General features: G+C 39.9%; 2 protein-coding genes across 2 annotated transcripts; one reads left to right on the top strand and one right to left on the bottom strand.

Moving 5' to 3' along the window:
- Positions 1 to 4,372: 4,372 nt before the first annotated feature.
- Positions 4,373 to 9,903, bottom strand: wdr83os (WD repeat domain 83 opposite strand). Its single transcript, XM_008299784.1, has 4 exons — positions 9,735 to 9,903; positions 8,559 to 8,664; positions 6,127 to 6,224; positions 4,373 to 4,786 (listed from the first exon to the last, which is right to left on the bottom strand). Exons 1-4 carry the CDS (start codon positions 9,782 to 9,784, stop codon positions 4,720 to 4,722), a joined length of 321 nt encoding a protein of 106 aa, XP_008298006.1. The 5' UTR covers positions 9,785 to 9,903; the 3' UTR covers positions 4,373 to 4,719.
- A 293-nt stretch (positions 9,904 to 10,196) lies between these two features.
- Positions 10,197 to 16,365, top strand: wdr83 (WD repeat domain containing 83). Its single transcript, XM_008299783.1, has 10 exons — positions 10,197 to 10,283; positions 11,536 to 11,646; positions 11,903 to 12,023; positions 12,304 to 12,409; positions 12,579 to 12,627; positions 12,933 to 13,059; positions 13,293 to 13,360; positions 13,525 to 13,633; positions 15,346 to 15,460; positions 15,718 to 16,365. The coding sequence occupies exons 2-10, from the start codon at positions 11,544 to 11,546 to the stop codon at positions 15,871 to 15,873; spliced, it is 954 nt and encodes a 317-aa protein (XP_008298005.1). The 5' UTR covers positions 10,197 to 10,283; positions 11,536 to 11,543; the 3' UTR covers positions 15,874 to 16,365.
- Positions 16,366 to 19,544: the final 3,179 nt, after the last annotated feature.

The raw sequence follows: 19,544 nt of genomic DNA, 5'->3' as shown, positions 1-19,544 counted from the left end.
TGCAGGTTGCCAAGCTCAGCAGCTTCCCATCAACAGTGCTGGTGTTTCTAACAATAACACCTTACTACTGAAAATGAAAGACGCCCTCACACACACACACACACACACACAGGATTGGAATATTGCAGAGGTTGAATGCAGTTTAACCTCATTTGAGGATGCAGAAAGCAGCCAGAGTGTCAGGGACTCAGTGGGGTTCAGTAAACAGACACAAACACACTTTCACACAGACAGTACACAGAGGCACACATGTGCATCATCACAAATTACACCGACGGTGCTGCTAAGGCAACACGAGCAATCCAGCTTGGTTGTAACCCCTTATTATGCGCTGTTATGGAGATCTAAGTAACGTGTACACATCAGAGTTTGTGTGTGTCTCACTACCATCAGCGAGGGAACGTCTGTGAAAAGTTCACCTTTAGGAGCATTTATAAACTGTTATAGATTTTGGCTTTTAAGCCAAATAAAGGTAGAAAGGTCCGTGTCATTTGGCCTGAGTAAACCTGAGGGAATGTTAGACTTGTTCATTTTCAAAAAGCTCTGGTTATCTTGGCAAAGAAAACATTGAATACGTCCATGTTTGAAGCTAGTAGGATATCTTTGACAGGCAGACACATGTCTTGAAAAAACTAAAATAAAAAACATTACAATTTGCACATCAGCAAAGCAGACATACCTTTATTCTACAGCCCATTTCCTAAACAGGAATTACAGGGTTCCTAAGCAGTGTGGAAAAGAATGACGTTTGATCTGAGTAATTTCCAGGTCTGGAAATATTTTTATTTTTAGATTATTGCCCCATCCTGCTTTTTAACATTTACAATTGTGCATTTCTGAATATAAATTGATCATACAAGCAGAGTGTTTTTCATGACATTTGGAGCAGCTGTTAATCTGTAATGTTGCAACTCTTTGCAGATTGATATGCTAAGTGAAAATCATGCAAGTATAGGTAGCACCAACCCTCTCTGGGCAGAGATGTTGTTGCTCTTTGTTGTTGCTCACTGTTTCAGCACTGCAGCTTGAATACAACGTTGTGTATTGTCTGGATTTGTTGTTAGTTGATTTGTATGAGCTACGGGTTTGAAATGGAAAATGTGCAATAACCCTAGAAAAAATTTTAAACTAGAAAAATCACTCGAGAAACAAAATTTCTTGAGAAGTCACTTTAGTCTTCCTAATGATGTTGCCAACCGTGCCATTTTTTCAAAGCAGTTACTCAGTATTCTTCATTCCTGAAAGCAAAGCATTACTGGAAATGATCTGCTTTACTACAGAGATGTGACAGTTAGGTTTCTAGGTGACATAGAAGATTACCTCCCAGAGGAGAAGTCAGTGTCTTCCTGTGATTGTCAGGGGTGGAACTGCTTAACTAAGCAGAAGAAAACATAATGCATTTACTCCCTCTTTGATATGAAATCAGTTGAACAAGGCACAGAGAAACTTTACAGGAAGGAACTTTGAGAACTGTGGTAGTCTGGCTCTGTTAGACCACCTTCCACCCATTGTACATTATTAAGAAGTGTAAGGCTTTGGTGCCATACAGTGCAAATATGGCATCAACGCTGGGGCCACTGTTATTCACGCTGAACATCAAAAACCTGCTGCCTGTGTATGAGGATGTAATAATCCTGATGTATGCAGACGACTCAGTCATATACACACATGGGTGAGATGCTGATCAAGTAGCTGCTACAAGTAATTTCAAATTGGCTTAAAGTTGTATTCCTTGCAAAGCTTTAACAAAAGCCTTGGGTAAAAAAAAATACTTTAAAAAAAGCACATCAAGAAGATGGGTAATAGACTGAAACACAACATAGCTCTTCAGATTTTTTAGAAATTCACTGACAAAGCCTCAGTGGTGTAAGACAATGCAATGATATTTTCAAATGCTGCATCTTTCACACCTTTAAACCCAATAAAATAACTTCAGAAACAAGCTTTTGAAAGTCTTGTTGAAGACACCACAAATGTATCATCATTGTGATGTCCAAGTAAATACAGAAAGCCACGTTTTAAGAATATAAAGGGAAAGTGTAGAGTCCCCAAAAGAAGCTCCATCTTTACACAATCTGTCTTTTCATTTAAGGCCATCAAGGAGCAGAACAACCCATATAGTGATGAACATATAGTAAATGGAAACTATGTAGATTCTAGTATTTTTTCTCATGATGCTAAAAATGGATTTTATATTGTTGTCGGTGTTAATCAGGCACAATCACATCATCTTTATCCATATGGGATAAACTACAGATGAATTTATATACTAATGTGATGGTGGGACATTGAATGGGAGAGTAAGTGTGTGTTTTATGGTGTGTGTGTGCTGTGGAGTGGGACAGGGGTTGTTAGGCTGCGTATGTATGTTTGATCATATCATGTAATGTATATTAAGTACCTTAGATATGTATTTGTGTTTTTTTTTTAGTACCTGCCTGTCCAGAGACTGAGGAATTAGCCATGATCTTCTTTTATGAGATTAATGCTTTTGTGCACAGTCCCTGACAAATAAATAAAAACTATTAAGTACAATGCCACACCAGATGTCCTCCCACACGATCATTAAAGCAGTTATGGAGAACCAACACGCTAACAGATTTTTTGCTTTCAACTACAAACTGACTTGCATTATTTGCTGACAATTCATTAGAGATTCATTCATTTGTGGTGCTGTTGTGCCCTCTAGTGTTATATGAATTCAAGAGACCAGCAGTCTGCCTACACTCTGCCCTCATCGTGCGGATCCAGCAGGGCAGAATATCCAGATTAGATTTAATTAAAATCCCCTCCAGCCAGTCACCCACTGAACTTTAGATCCACATTCAGCAAACTGTGACAGTTTTTAATATCCAAATTACGCAGCTCACCGATCAATTCTGACGATAACTGCTGACTCGGACAAATTCAATATCCTCTCCACTGATAGGAATCAACAACAAATGTACCATTATGAATGGGACAGCATGGAAAAACCACAACAATGGGATAAAGGGTGTCGTTTAAGTGCTTGAAAAAGTGAGTCTGTTAGCAGTTTGAGTCAGGACAAAATCAGGAGAAAATCCAGTGGAGTTTGCTAAAAATGTGGCAGCAAGCCAAGCAACTCGAGTGCCCGTTTGGTGTGGCTGCAGTGGAGCCAGGCCTGGAGGGACGTGAGTTATACGCCACTAAATCAGTCTCACATCCAGCTGACTCCCCAGCTTCTTGGCTGTCATCAGCACACACGAGCAGTTAATGGTGGAGGTGTCTGCAGGTGTTGTCGTCAGTGCCCTGACTAAGTGAAAAACTGGAGAGGGATACACCCAAGTGTTTATGTGTGGTTCAGGTACTACTACATTATGGGGACCTACATCTGTTTACATAGTCACAGTATAGGGACATGTGCTCCTTATGGGGACAGAAAGTCTTCAAGTCCAAGTTATGTAAATCATGAATTCTTAGGGGGAAGATATGTTTTAAGGTTACAGTAAGATTAGGTGTAGGCAGGTAGTAACTACGATAAAGGTTAAAGTAAGTCTCCTGGAAATATTTGCAAGTAATTGTGAAGTCATCTGAAGTCGTGAATTTATGACTGTGTGTGTAGCTGCTGTTCAGTAGATGTAGCAGAGAAGTAAAACTCTATTATCACATTTGTTGTGGGTGGGGTGGGATTAATACAGCTTGTTGCTGAACAGCTTTTTGATAATAACTGTAGGCTGGCACTGATTTAGAATAGAATAGAATAGAATAGAATAGAATAAAACTTTATTGATCCCTTCGGTATACAACCTCAGGGAAATTGTTAGCTTCCCTTTCATTGGTCATCTCTCTATGTGTCTGTTGTATCACTGTAAATTGTGTAAAATTAGGCGTAAATAAAGTTGAGTTTAACTGAAACTCATCTGAGACTATAAACAGAGTTGGCCGCGTAGGTTTAGAAGTGTACTTTTACTAAATAAGTATTAAATAAATATATTTGACTTGAATTCCTAATAAGTAGTATGTACTGATTCCTTGATATCTTGGTCAATGGCCTGATTTGTTTGTTTTAATACATGAACATAGTATTGGGCAACAAATGATAATAATAATAATTGATTAGATTTATATCGCGTTTTTCTAACACAAGGAGCAACTCAAAGCGCATACACTGTCAATTATTCATTCACACACATTATCCTTGGTAAATAAAGTAAACTAAAGTTGACTGAAATTGTACAAGGGATCAAGAGAGGCAGGAGGTCAGATATATTGGGGCTGGACAAAAATATGAGAACCCAAGCTATAAATACCACTTTGATGTCACAGAACAGTGAGTGAATAATGTAACAATACATGTGATGTTAGTATGGCATCAAAATTTTCCTTTCTAAGCCAAATAAAATGCAGCAGATCATTTTAAAACCGTATAACTTTATTTAAGACATGAGGCAACAGTTCAGTCCAGTAGTCAAATTTTAAAGTTTTCATCAACAAACAAAAGACTTAGAAAAGGTAAAAAAACAAAAAATCTGAGAACAAAGTCAAAGACGTCTGATCTTTCCATCTTGACATTGTGTCCTCCTTACTGTCCACCTTGCCTGGTCATCTGTTTTTTCTCCCTTCTACTCTTTATATCACATTAGCTCCCTCTTCGTCTCTGTTTTTCCTCATAGATAGCCAGGGGGATCAGTCAGTTGTCTTGTCATCCACCCCAGCATCTGCAATTTACTTCTGTCCTTCTCTGAGACTGACCCTTGGTTACCATGGTGGTGACATCGGCTGTGGGTTCTGGAGGTAGGACATCACAACTGCTGAGATGGACAACCTGAAGACAGTAGGGGGAAAAAAATGGAGAAAGCACCATGTAAATTGTGCAACTTTAGTTATAAAAAAATCACACGGAAACTAAAATATGAGTATTTCTTGAACTTTAATTCAATGTATTTGTTGTTCAGAATTATGTACGCATAAGTTCATTTTTTGTAATTAAATCAATTGAAAGAGTAAAGAGTATAATTATCCAGAGGCAAGATTCTAAGGCAGTCTGGGGGAAAAAAAAACAACAACTTTACCTTGCTATAAGGCAAAAACACATTCCAGTTTGCTCTTAATTACCCAGGGAGATATGCTGCCGACAAGCTGGCTCATTATGAAACATTGCAGTCGAGCACAAGTGAGATTAAAACCAAAATATTAATTCATTCTTCATATGAAGCTGCTGTGGGGCTAATTTACCTAAACATATGTGGAGGCAGATTTAACTGATAACCTCAATGACACACCTACCATCCACAGCTTGTTCATTCCTGTATACACACTCACCCTTGTTTAATAACACTGGGATTCCTAAATCATATCTTGGCGTTTGACCAAAGTCCTAAAACTGGCCTTGAACCAGCTTCAAGGCTGGTGCATTAAGTTCGTCGTCTGGCATTATTTGCTGAGCCAAACGTTTTGTGTTACTAAGCTATGAGTGCATCAAGCTTCTCTTTAATACAACCTCATCTAGACAATGGACAAGAAGGTTTTTCCTCATTGCAAATCTGTCTGTGAAGCCTGGACAGGTGCCCTACTATAACACTCTTTCATAAGCAAATGTATCACCCGGAGAGGTCACACAGTTAAAAGCTTTTGGACATTAAAGTTGGCGTGTCTGGAGTCCCAATAGCGGGCAGAAACAAGATCTAACCTACAGTTTTAAAAATGCATAATGCTAGACCTGTTCCCGTGTTCCTTTTATCAGCCCCCAGCACTAAGAGCTACTGCAGAAAGAGGGACACATTCATAAACACTGAGACACTACAGACTCTTTCAGTTTGTCCAACATTAAGGTTTTTGGGTAAATTTGGGAAATGAGCCAAACTGACTGAAAGCCTATCAACAGTCTCCTCAAACAGCCTGGCAGCACTCTCTCCAGCAGGTTGGACATACAAATGCTAAACCTATAATTCTGGTCTCTATGGCGTCCACGGTACAACCCCCACAGGTTAATTTAACTTGGTCCTGGATATAGGTACTGAATGACAGCTTTCATTAGTGCTAGTTAGACCCACCAACATGTTAAAATAACCTTTACCAGCCTATCCTGCACATGGTATTATATTAATGGTGCACTGCAGGTGTAGGTATGTTATGTTGTTTACAGTACATTGGATGTATACTCACATGAAGCTGCTCATCATCTGTTTGGTGTCCTCTGAGCTTCTGGAGTTTGCAAAGCTGATGAAAGAGCAGTAGACCGCGATCCAGGCACACCACTTCAGCTAAAAAACAAACAAGGTTTAGCTTTCTGGAGATCTGGACTGCTTCTGTGTTCTAACCATAGGCTGTATATAAAAGACGGATCCAGCCACTGTAATGTTACCCACTGTTTTGCTGGCTATCATTTTAAAGCCTCGAGGCTGCTACTTTCTAGTCACCATTGTGACATTTTTGGAGCCAGAGGTGGCCATGGCTGCGTTCCACGCCACATACTTTTTCCATTATACTTTCAGTCATACTACAGCTGCCCTTACAAACGATGTACTGTTTCATGCAGTATGCATAGAATTAGGACATACTACTTGTGGGAATAATGTACTTTAAACTTTGACTGTTGCAGTCTATAGTGTGAAATGATCTGTCATCTGTCTGTGTGATCTCAGCTGCTCAAACTTGTGAGACACTGTGACATATGTGATGTAACAGCGCAGTCAACTGTGGGTCAGAATAGCCAGAAAAGCAGGATTACATACTGCAAAATCCAACCTGATGTAGTAGGACATTTGGGTATTTTCAGTATAGTATATCTGACATACTGTGTTTTGGGACATACTAGATCTGTTTTTTGGCATACTGACAGTATGGACATTAGAACGTACCCCACAATTGGAGGATAAGAAGAGATCCAGGAAGAAGCAAGAGATGGAGCTGACTGTGAACTTGAGCGCATGATCACTCCTGACCAGAAATGTCAATCAAGCCAACCACAAACATGACACACTTAGCGGACGTTGAGACTTTTTGTTTATTTATGGAGTTATTTCCCGATGGACCACCAGTACACTGATCAGTAAGAGAGAAATTCAAAACAAAAATAAAAAATAAATAATAATGACTTGTGGAAAAAGATTATTGACTTCACTTTTCATAATGATTGTTGAATGGGAGTCTATGGGAGCCAGAGCTTTTAAAAGGCCCTCAGTGACATTGCACTTTAAGGCAATTCCCCATTGGCTTCAGTTTTCAGAACCAATCACTATGCTGATCTTTTATCTACAGACCGTGGTCTTAACAAGCTGACTGAAGATTAAAAAGCTTAAAATTCTTTAAATAAGATGTCAGGTGGTCTGTTAGTGAACATACATTCCTTGTAGAACAAACAGAGAAACTGTTTTAGCGAGGATTATAAAGCGTTAGGACTGAAAGACACCCTCAAAAGCTTTTACTGAACATGTTCAGAAAAAAATCAGTCAATGTTAAGGCTGAGCATTTCCACCTTGACACAGCAGTGCACCAATGACAGTCATAAAAACACTGTTTCAGCCTTCCATTGTTTCATACCTGACTGACGGAACCAATCCTGTCAGCTTTCAGGGTTGGATTTTCCACATCATTTTTAACCTTCAGAATTTGTTTGTGGTTTGAACATGTACAGATTATTACATCCAAAGTATAGTAGTTTTACAGTGTATAGGTTTTAGTTTTAGGTTAGTTGAGTTTTAGGTGAGCTGGTGTGCTTCAGATGCAGAAAGTGTGAGAAATGGGTCAATGAAGGGGCAGGGACTTCATAGATTTGCACGTTCTAAAAGTAGAGGCGCAAACAGTGTAAAGTTACGTCTAAGCCCTTTAAAGGCAGGAAGAGGTTATTTTCATGGAAGAAAGTTTAATACAAAGAGATGAGTTTTTAGAGTTTAGTCAATGACTTGGACTTGAAGTTTCCCAAAGGGATGGATGGCCAGGATGCAGGATGCAAAATGGAGTGTATCCCACTTACACACAACTCCAAATGTGATAACACCACTCTCAGAAAAAGACTATTCTGAAGGCAAAGAATGGCCTCAATTGTCCTTCATATAATAGGTGGTGCCATTGTTTGTGCAGCTCCATTAAAACATACAGCTATTTGATTTTATTAGAACTGAGTGTTTCCAACATGGATGAAAAACAAGAAATCAAAGTCATTCCTAGTTTTTGCTAAATAACTTCTAAAAGATTTTAAGGAATTTTGTTTTGAAAAAAAAACAAACAAAAAAAAAACAAAACACAAAAGACAGTAAAATTTGTTGTTAGTTGATCAACAGACAATGAATTAAAGTAGTTACCTACCACTGAACTGTGAGCTGCAGTCTGCTGCTGCCCCCTATTTGTTTGGTTTATTGTGTCCTTAGTGCTGAAAGTGAGCAGCTGCCCTTCATCCTTTCATCTTTAAGGTGAGTTTACCTTTAATCTTCTAAATGGAACGACTGGGATGGACCAAGGTCTACTTCATCCGAATCACATGCTTAATATGGACACAGTTAAACATACATAGAGGTAGAGGACGATGGAGATGGGAGCCACAGAGCTCTAGTGTGAGGATGTGTGTGTGTGTGTGTGTGTGTGTGTGTGTAGGTCACCTTGAGCATCAGTCCACACATGCTGAAGATCATGCCGAGCAGGTTCATGTAGTCAGGAGTGGGGTCCTCCAGTGTTGGGTTGGTCTCTGTACTGGGGGGCTTGTACCTGCAACACCAGTCATGTATATCAACCAAACAGATCATAGAAGAAGTTTTTTTTTTTTTTTTTGATGATAAGATCCTGTCATGATTAAGCGCACCGGTCTAACGCTATTATTAAAGTATTACATTACACCCATATGTTGAAGTTAATTCCAAAACCATGAGCATGAACAGACTGCTACAACAACCACTAAGCTTCTGGGGAGGCTTTCCACTAGAGTTTAGGACCAAACTACAGGGGATTTCAGCTACAGGAGTATTGGTGTAGTGCTTAGTTGGTAGGTGTTGGACCAGTTAATCCCACTTGTGTGTGATAAAGTTTAAGTGTGGGATGAATGACAGAGCAGATTCTTACACCCCGTACTGCAAAAAAAACATGTCTTAATAGAGTCAGTGTGGGGCAAAGGGACCTGTCATGTTGATACAATCCCAAAGTGTTAACACAAAATAGACGTAAAGTATTGTCCACAACATTACGATTGTGTGCATCAGCATTGAGATTCCCCTTCACTACCATGAAGAAACTGGAACAAGAGCCGCCAGTCAAAGGTGCATTTTAGCAAAAACTTGAGGACAGGGATATGAATATGCTTTTGGTTTTATACCGCAGGTGTATTCCCAGCAATGTCACAGGATTTGCTGCAGTTGTCATTTATTTTTGCGACAAGTGACTAGTTAATTATAGTAGACTTTAAAAAAAAGGCCTTCTGTAACATAGATTATATAAATCAGTGACGAGTAACCACAGTGAAGTCCAATGAGAAACTAATTTACAAATCGACTAACACAAGGGTAAATAACGGGTTAACAGATGAAAAGTAAAACTACTGAGGTATTTAAACATGGTAAGTTTAAACACCAGAACATTTAAATCACTGACAGCAGACTAAATATTAGTTGACTATCATCACACGGTTGCTTTTCAGGGGTGTATAATATGTCCTGTGGCTAAATCACTAACGCTAATCCCTTCAGGCTGCACTCAGGATGGTATAAAGGTTAGCTAGCTGCTAGCCGTCAAGCTACAGGCTAATTCTGTCCAGTGAAGCCTTGTTTTCTGTGTAACACACTCACCTCAAAATCTTATTTTGCCTCCTCGGGTCTGCCATATTGTTGGAAGACATAATAAGGTCAAATGTCCTCCTGTAATAAATTCAAATGAAGAAATTTAAACTCTGGTGACCGACAGACAGCTGACTGCCCTAATCGTGACAGGAGGAGAGGGGAAGTCGGTTCCGGTGTCTTTAAAAATAAAAGCCCAGCAAAATGTAACCTTCAGGGAAGCTTCCGCAAACATTCCCTGGACGTCCTCTGAAGGTCCTGCAAACACCAACCTTAGGGAAACCTTCACAAAACATTTTCTGGATGTTTCCTGAAAGTTAAGCAAACATTTAATGTTTCCTGAAGGCTTCTTGGAGGTTACTGTTTGCGTTGGAGGTTTCTGAACTTTTATTTTGACAGGAGTATTTGATCCCAGTGTGCATTGCGGCTGCTAGCAAACATTACGGGTAAACTGAATGGAAGGAGCTGTGCATGGATACAAACTGGGGATAAACTTACTTAATATATTTTTAATACTAACATGGAAGTCCTCTGAAATTACACTCTGATTAAACGGTTCAAGTAAGTCAGCTAAATAACGTCAGTGTAACCATTTAAATGTGTTTTGTGGGTTTTCAGTAAAATGCGTGTTAGTTTTGTCAAAATAAATCTTGAAGTCATCGATGCATTGAGGAGAAGTGACCAAAAATGTATCCCATAAGCTCCCTTATTGGTTCCTTTGGTTCCTTTTTTCCCCTGTAAAAGCTAATTGAACATATTCACTTCTATATGATAAGTACTCATCCTTCTCTACTGTCTACGGCAGTAAGGAGCACTGTCCTGTGTAATTATGTCAAATGATTCTAGATTGACTCTCCTCTCAACAATTGCGTTGCTTTTAAGTTGAACAGTAGGGTATTTGCTTTAAAGTAAAATTAAAAACTAACAGTTTACATCTACTCCATTTAAAATGCAGCCTTCGCAATAGGAAGTCAGTGCAATGCATGTTAGTAAACCTTTTCTTATTGAGATTGAAGCTCTCATGTTGCCTTTACTTGATGTCTTCACTTCTTGTTTTTGGTGACAGAAGTAATCCCCAGAATGGTGAACACCAACTTGCTGGAGAGATGTTTTGTCATTCTTCAGAGATAGTTGTTTTCACCTCTTTGTTGAAAGGCTTGTTTTGCTCTACTTTTGTCTTTAAAACACCTAAAAGGTGTTTTATTGGTTTCAGGTCTGGTAGCATACATGGCCAGGTCATAGATTCCACTTTTTTCTACTTTAAAAACTATAGTTATATATACCTATATTTTTTTATGCAGACTGGGAGTCACGGTGGCATCTATACGTGTTTCAGAAACAGATTTATTGCCGGGTATAGCTTACACAATATGAGGAATTTGTTCTGGTGGGTTGGTGCAACAATAAATATACAGTAAGGTACAATGTGCATGATAAAAATAGCTACAACATAAAAGTCACTAAAAATATAAATAACTGTGGTAGTGCAAAGCAGAAGCAAAAAATATTGTGGAGTGAAGAATTAAGTTAAATTTAAATTTTCTTCTTAGGACCACCTTATTATCACAATAAGGTCCAAAACTGATGAAGTTCAGTTGTTCACTGCCCATTTTTTAAACTGTTATGATACAATTAGGTTACCGGAAATGACGGCTTTCTCTATTTTGTGTCTGTGATCATGAGTGTATTCAATTCTCTCTGCTTTGGGACCTGTATTTTGAGTCTTTTTGAAGTATCTGTTTACTGACTGAAACTAGAAGTGATTGGTGTTTCTGATAGGTTTCCATGGTTTGTGTTGTGTTTTTCCACACAGGTTATGTAATGGCATTTCCTCAGCCCAGACCTCAGGCTCCTCAGCTTCCTCAGCATCTCCTCAGGACCATAGACTGCCAGCAAGGAGCTGTCAGGGCTGTTCGCTTCAATGGTATGAAAAAAACCACATTACTTATTATTGTAATGTTTAGACTGTTAGGTATAAACTTACCAGTTGGTTGCCTGTTATAGTAAATCTTGTATAAGCTTATTGTCAAGGTGTGTAAACATTTATTCAATTATATGATGGACTTCTAGCAAATGGCTAAATTTTGTCAAAGCATGCAGCCCTCCCCATCCCAAATGTAAACCCCTCCAATATCTATAGCCTATATGTGTCTCTGACTCATATCTCTCTGCTTGATCAGCTGATGGGAACTACCTGCTGTCCTGTGGCAGTGACAAATCTTTAAAGCTGTGGAGCGTGAGCCGAGGCACCCTGCTGAAGACCTACAGTGGCCATGGATACGAGGTTCTGGATGCTGACAGGTAAGAGAATTATCAGAGCATTGTCCACACTGTGTCAGGAATGTTGAATACGACTATCTAATGTGATAGTCATCAAGCAATGTTAAGACTGTGTGCTCAACTTCAGCCACAAAGTCACCATCAGCACTTTCTAATTAGGTGTTGTATGTTGTTTCCGTCACTTATTTGGTCCACCACTCTGTTGGTACTGCTGCAGATGCTGAAGTTTCTGACACGTCTTTACAACTCCTTCCCCCTGCATGACATAACAGTTCATTTTTCTCATTGGCTGCTCCCACAGTTCCTATGACAACAGCCAGCTTTGCTCGTGTAGCTCTGACAAGACAGTGATTCTGTGGGACGTAGCCACAGGCCAGGTTACACGCAAACTCAGAGGTCACGCTGGGGTCAGTTCTGCTTTTTACAGCTTTGTGTTCAATATTTGTGTTTGTCATTTTACTTTAAAAACCTTTGATATGTTTTTGTTGCTTCTGCATAGTTTCATTGTCTCTCTTTTGTTTTAGTTTTTCATTTTATTGACTTTCTTTATGTCTTGCTCAAATCTTTGTTCCACAGAAAGTTAACTGTGTGCAGTTCAATGAAGAGGCAACTGTCATCTTGTCTGGTGAGTGGTCACATTTGAAAAATGGATATAAAATATATATTTAATTTATTTAGTATTTGTTTACTTTGTGGTTGCTGCAACTTGTATCTGTTCTATTTTACTAGAAACAGTGTCAATTATATAACATTTCCTACGATAACATGTTTGTGAAGTCTTATTTTTAACGTTTAATTCTTCAATCATCCAATGTTGACCTTTATTTATTTCTAATTGTGTTCTAGTTTGTGTCTGTTCGTTTAATTGTTGTTTGTTTGTGAATGTATTCACTGTGTGTTCTATACAATACGTGCTCTGTCATCATTCAGGGTCCATAGATGGGACAGTGCGATGCTGGGACACCAGATCCAGAAGATATGAACCCATCCAGGTTCTAGACGAGGCTCGTGACAGCGTCAGCAGCATTAAGGTGGCACAACACGAGCTGCTTACCGGGTCAGTACAATAGAGAGCGTTTTGGCCATCAAAGCCAATGTAAGCTGTCTGTAATTTGTAGATGTGATCACTGACGCATACATCATCTCCTGCTTATTTGGGCCGCAGCAGTTTAAGGATATAATGGATCACCAGTTTTATCATTCATTTACTCACCTTTCTACCAGTTAGACAGAGATTTGATTTTTAAATTTTGCTCTGGCAGTTTTTGATAATAATCATCTCGTTTTCAGCTCGGTGGATGGCAGAGTGAGGCGCTACGACCTCAGAATGGGACAACTGCATGTTGACTTCATCAGCAGTTAGTAATCTTTTTCATATTTGTTCAACATTCCTGAAGTGTAATAAGAATAACTATTGCTGGTATTATTATCAGCAGTGATTATACAAATTGTCATAGTAAGTGGCAGTAAGTAACTAAAAACGCAAAACTCTGTAAGTCACATTTGTGTCTGTATCTTCCAGGTCCTATTACCTGTGTTTGTTTCAGTCAAGACGGCCAGTGCACCCTGAGCTCCAGTTTAGATTCAGCAGTCAGACTCCTGGACAAGAGCACCGGGGAAATGCTGGGAGAGTGAGTGCTCTTTGCCTTCCTTTACAGTGTGACATGCTCTCATTGGTGCTTTAGTTACCAGTCAGCTAATACAAAAAACATCTTTTTTTCATTTTGGCAATTTATTGTTTCATGATATTATAAAACATCTGAAAATTCTGTTATAAAGATCGGCAATGCATAAAAGCAAGTCTGCAGTGTAAAAGCTGAAGTAGGCTTCTTGTGCCACACTTCTGCAAACATGTCAAGCACAAACTGTGATGAGCACTGAATCTCCAGAACTGTGTCAAAACGGCAACCCTTCATTTTGGATAAGAGGAACTATGGCCTTGTTTACCCATAGCTAAAACGGTGATATTTCAATGTGTTTGGGCCTTTTGTTTATGAAGCTACAAGTCGCCGAAAACTATCATTTCTGAAAACTCAGGCCACAGTGGACATTTGGGGATAAACTCTGTCTTTATGTTTGCATGTAGACAGGAGGAGACGGAGTATGACGTCACAATATGTGACAAAAGCGTCGTCAGCGTCATATGTGTGCAGCCCAAGTTTACAGTTTGGCTACTGTAATAGAAAGTCAATATTTTCGAGTATTTTACTTGTTTTGTACTCTAACACCCCATGTAGGAGTAGCTCCATTTCTGTCGGTCCAAACAAACGACCCTCGTGCCATTATCGTTGAAGTAACAAGAAATTCTTTGTGCCATTCGTTGTTCTGTTTTTTCCAGGATTCTGATTGGCTAACATGGCTTTATGCTTGTCGCTACACTGCCCCCTATAGGTTTGGCATGCTCATAGCAGCTCTTAACAATGTTTCTGTGGGTTTATGTAAACAAAGATTTTTTTGAAAACGATCTGGTGTGAACAATGTTATTTTTGAAACGTAGATCCGTTTTTGTAAATACCTGGCTTTGTGTAAACGTGGCCTGACTCTAACAAGCAGGTTGGGTGGGGAGCAATAATTGTGTGGTTGTGGCCAAAAAAAGGTGTTGCCATGGTGTGACCAGGCGCTCGGGGCGTTGGAGCACCCACATGCCATCACACCTCAGTTCAGGTTGTTTACGCCAAATGTTCTCACCTCAGGACTTTACAGTAAAATTCCACAACGGGGCACTAATAGGGCACTAATTCCCAGTGCACAACCCCATGAATGTTAAGGACAACAATGAGCATGCTCCTTCTGCGTCTGGCCTCCACCACATGCTTTGTCCAGTTGTGGAGACTGCAGGCCTTTCCACTGTGGACACTGCCATTGTTTCCCGCGGTGGTAGCTGCAGACTCCCCTACCGTCGCCAGTGATGATCCTCCTTATGAAGGTTGGATCATCCTGGCTGCGTATGTGTGTGTGTGTGTGTGTGTGTGTGTGTGTGTGTGTGTGTGTGTGTTTTTTTAATGTCCTATAGTTGTAGGATACACTGCACATTTTGGATGCACGCATAAAAATCTTGGTGTAAATCACTTTCAGATGTTTTCTACAATTCAGTTTCTTTGATTAAAACAAAAAAGCAAAGCCTTCCTCATGTTAAAGAGTAATATCACACTTAAAAGAATAATAAAACTGTAATCATTTCAGCATTTAAACACTGTTGAGTCAATTTGTGACATATTAATCTGTCTAAACCAGCTCAGCACATTAGAACGTCAAGGGATTAAAAAGGTAATATTTACTTTTGTTTTGTACTGTTTGTGTGTCTGTGAAGTGCATTGATGTTTCTTGATGTTTGTTTGTACAGGTATACTGGACACAAGATGAAGGGCTACAAGCTGGACTGCTGCCTGTCCAGTAAAGACACCCACGTGCTGAGCTGCTCAGAGGACGGACACGTGTACTGCTGGGACCTGGTGGAGGTAATTACGCAGTCACATTTTTATTTAAGGTTAATTAAAGAACAGGTGAAAAAAGAGGAGTTAAACAGAATGTCAGTGGAAAGAAGTACAAAGAAAAGAGTGAGTTGGATGCACGCAGTTCACATTCATCAGAACCTTGATGACAGAATCGTATCTGACTGGAGGAGCTGGTTGTCAAACTCACTGTCTGAGAATATCCCGATCCATTATGACCTAATGTAAAACTTTCTTTTTTTTTTTGCCTCTGTCATTTCCAGGGGTCTTTGTCCTTGAAGCTGCCAGTAGGGAAAGCGGTTGTCCAGTCTTTGTCCTTCCACCCCACAGAGACCTGCCTCCTCACAGCCATGGAGGGGCGTGTCCAGGTGTGGGCGTCAGAGCCAGAGGAGGCGGACGAGGATGCGATGGCCACATAGTGAAAGTAGTCACAAAACGCATTTGTGGGTTGCGAGGACTTTGCTCTCTGTTACTCCAATAACACACAGTCTACTTGACAAACCTGATGGTGACATGAAAACATCCCACATTCAGTTTCTGTTTGTAGAGGTCATCGGAGGTTTGGTACTGGAAAATCAGCTGTAAATTGTCAGCAGTGTGAGCATTTCCAGCCGAATCTGTACCCTGGCAGACTTGACAAATGTGATTGGGTGTAGCCCGTTGTAAAGTGCACATGCCTTTAATCATGGTATTTATCAACAAATGCTGAACATACCAGCTGACACAAATAATACAAAGACTGAAAAAAAGTATTTTGGTTCACGACCAGGCATGATCTGGATGTAGCTTTGAATTGAATACATGAGTGAACTGTAAAAGTGAAAGAGATGATTGAGGATGTTTGTATGTGTATGAAACATTTATGCATTTTTATACAAAACCCTTGAATAAACTTTGTATAAGTGCACCACCATCGTGAATTTTGTGTTTGGACACAAAAAAACCTCATGAATATTGTTTTGTTCTGTACAAGTTTATTTTTTTTTAAATCAGGGACTGTTCACACAATCAACAAAGAAATGAGCTTGTTAGAAAATAAGTTAGCATAACAAAACAAAATCCCAGCATCAAATAAATAAATAACTTATCTTACATAAATACATTTTTAAAATGTTGACACAAATATCTTTTTGGTAAAGAGCCTAAATCAGCAGCGAACCACAGCATGTGTCTACGCAGCCTCGTGCATATTGGTTTTATTATTAACCCCCAAATTACACAGAAGATTTCAAATAAATACACATCAGCTTATTTACCAAAATGGTCAAGTGTTTGTTGTAGAATCCTGTGTTCAATTTCAGCTTTTTTGAAGATTGTGTCAAGTATTTACATTTGAAGAGCTCACTTCTAATCCCCTGTACAGATTTAATGCCGACACTAGATTACTCAGACTCAAAATGAACATGAACTCAAAACTGACAGAAAAAAAGTAGCTTAATTTTGTATTCCATTATGGAATTAAACTCTTCATTTACCGGTGTTAGAGACAGCAAATGTGTCCTCTCAGAATAGCTCTTTCTTCACAAACTGTCTTGTACCGCTTCCCTCTCACCTCTTCCTTCTACCCGTCTACATTCAGCCGTCTAGCCCACACAGCTGCAGCCTGCCGCTGACAGTTTCTCCACCTTGTGCCAGCGGTGCGAGTTATCGAGGAAGGCCATGTCCTCGTGGTGGGTGGGCCTGCAGCAGGGTGCATTGTGCCACAGCTGCCCGGGTGCCGGGTGGGAGAGCACTCCACTGAGCATCAGGTTGGTGAGGGTGAGGTCGTGGTTGGAGCGAACGTGGGGACACGTCCCGCTGCAATACTTGAATAAGACGGTCTCGTCTGAGTCGTAGCCCAGCCCCAGGTCTCGAACCTGCAGCAGGATGGACCGCAGTTCACACTGGGAGTCGAGAGCCGAGCGGCGTGACCGGACTGGGACGATGGGGCTCCTAGATAACCCGACTCCGGAAGCTTCCGTTTGGCTGTCGTCTACGGCTGGATATCCGCTTCTCTGGTCCTCGTCTGGAGACACGTGTGCAGACGCACTTTCTTGTGTCTGATCTGAAAAGGAGAGTGTTATTTTTACATTTGATGTGCAACATTACTGGCATATTTATGCACATTTACATTGATCTCAAAGCAGAAGGTCATAGGTCACGAGCTTCCCTTCAGCCATCACTTACCGATCAGTGATCTGAGCCAGTGGCCCTCTCCCCTCTGGACACAGAAAAGAATTACAACAAGCTTCAATAATGACCTCATTGCTAGTCTGGTCTTCGTCTTCGCTGTCGCTCAAAATGAACCAGACACGTCTGCGTTTGTGTGTCTGCGGGTGCGAGTGATGCTGAAGATGCAGACGAGTCACGACCTCCAATATATAGCCCTTGGAGATGAAGGGGGGTGAAGGGATGAGACGAGGAGGTGTAGAGGGGAGACAGACACTAACCCGTTACTTGCCAACAGACTATTCCACTCACCTGAGGCTGACAGGGAGCGTAGGAGGGCAGGCGGGCGCTTGACCCAGAATTTGTCCTGTTGGGATTATCTAATTGATGTAAATCACTGGTTTATTGGTGCGTTTCCCCCAGATGTTTTTCCAGAGGATGCTGGCCCCTGGCAATATGGATTCCCAAATGTTTGGGGCTTCTTAAAAGCTGCTAAGAAGAGGACAATGATGTCACTTTGATGATGCTGAGAAGTATGTGTGATGAATGAATCAGTAGATACGCAGCCAGACAAGCAGACAGCCAAGAGATACAGTCATAGGCAGAACTTTATCAATACACAAACACACAAATGATCCATGTAGGAAATGTAAAGCAAGACGTGTGGTGAACTGTTACACAAGGCCGGTTGAGTCACTGTGGAATGTCTTAAAATAGGCCCCTGCTGTATTCTGCTTTTTGTCACTTTTCTTGTCATAAATTTGACATCTGAGGGTCGATACGAAAAACTTCAGAAAGTTAAGCACCAAAGAAGAAAGAGAGTTTATAATTAGAACAGAACCGGGCCTGTTTCAGCAGACATTCCACAATGGGTGACTCGTCTTGAGCTGGTCCATAAATTGAGGGATTTCATCAGCGATGTGTGGCTGACATGTAGAATATGTAGAATATGCATTATGTAAGAGTTATAGGGCCCAAACAGACAGTCAATGGAATTTGAAGTTTACAAGAAAAGTGCATATTTGGACCCTGTTTCTACCATCCAGGCACAGGGCAAACACCTCAGTGTTCCTTATTTAGCAACTGATGTTATCAGGATGAGCACAAGTTCATTTGTTAGCTGCCAAACATTTGGAATTTATTCTGACCCTTCTTTGTACACATATTTACTAAAGACAATTTGACGTTTTTTCATGGAGCACTCAACTAGAACAGAGTCATCGTTAGTGTTTTGGTATCATCTGTCCTGTTCTTACTATGACAAACGTAAATGTATGCTGTAAAAACTGTGGTTTATTTCTGTGGTTTTTAGCATGACCAAACTGCATTTATATGTTCATGTACCAGATAAGGATTTTTACACAAAGTTACAAAGTGCCTAAAGTGTCAAAAAGGAATATGATTGGCATTATGAAAGTAGCTCAACGAACATTGCAGTTTAAGACCCTGTAGTGTTATTTAACCCTGTAGAGCCTGAACCATGAAATAATTGCCAGAAAATTCAACATTTTTGAAACTGCAATTTTGGTTGAACCTTCTGACAAATTCAAAAAAAATAAAATAAATTTTTTTTTAAATTTTCATGTATGAGGTTAAATTTGTTAAAGTTTCGCGACATCAGGCATTTTTTGGTGCATGTCTGAAGATATACATCAGGGTTTTCTGGAGAAAAAAAAATCTTACTGATGATGGAGAGGTCTGAAAAACTCATGTATCAGATATGATGTACTTAGAATTACAGGGTTAAGATGTTGTTATACCTGATTTACATAATTGTCTTTAATATTTTTTAGTAATGTATTTTATTGTCATATTACTATATTTATTTGCCACAGTGTACTTATTTGCATTTATGAGGTTGTGGTACTTTACATTTTTTAAAACCTTTTACTTTCATTCCACTACATTTCAGAAGGGAATGTTATATTTTCTAGCCCACTAC

The sequence above is a fragment of the Stegastes partitus genome, unplaced genomic scaffold (genome assembly GCF_000690725.1).
Source record: "Stegastes partitus isolate 25-593 unplaced genomic scaffold, Stegastes_partitus-1.0.2 Scaffold1460, whole genome shotgun sequence".
In the NCBI taxonomy this organism is placed as follows: Eukaryota; Metazoa; Chordata; class Actinopteri; family Pomacentridae; genus Stegastes; species Stegastes partitus.
The sequence above is the reverse complement of the archived record's forward strand: the minus strand, read 5'-3'. Positions and strand labels throughout refer to the sequence as shown.

Coding starts and splice junctions, on each gene's coding strand:
- wdr83os (XM_008299784.1), bottom strand. CDS start 9,784: ATGTCTTCCAACAATATGGCAGACCCGAGGAGGCAAAATAAGATTTTG. Junction 6,225..8,558: donor TGTGTGGACTGATGCTCAAG/GTGACCTACACA, acceptor TTTGTTTTTTAG/CTGAAGTGGTGTGCCTGGAT. Junction 4,787..6,126: donor CAGATGATGAGCAGCTTCAT/GTGAGTATACAT, acceptor TACTGTCTTCAG/GTTGTCCATCTCAGCAGTTG.
- wdr83 (XM_008299783.1), top strand. CDS start 11,544: ATGGCATTTCCTCAGCCCAGACCTCAGGCTCCTCAGCTTCCTCAGCAT. Junction 12,024..12,303: donor GAGGTTCTGGATGCTGACAG/GTAAGAGAATTA, acceptor CTGCTCCCACAG/TTCCTATGACAACAGCCAGC. Junction 12,410..12,578: donor AACTCAGAGGTCACGCTGGG/GTCAGTTCTGCT, acceptor TTTGTTCCACAG/AAAGTTAACTGTGTGCAGTT.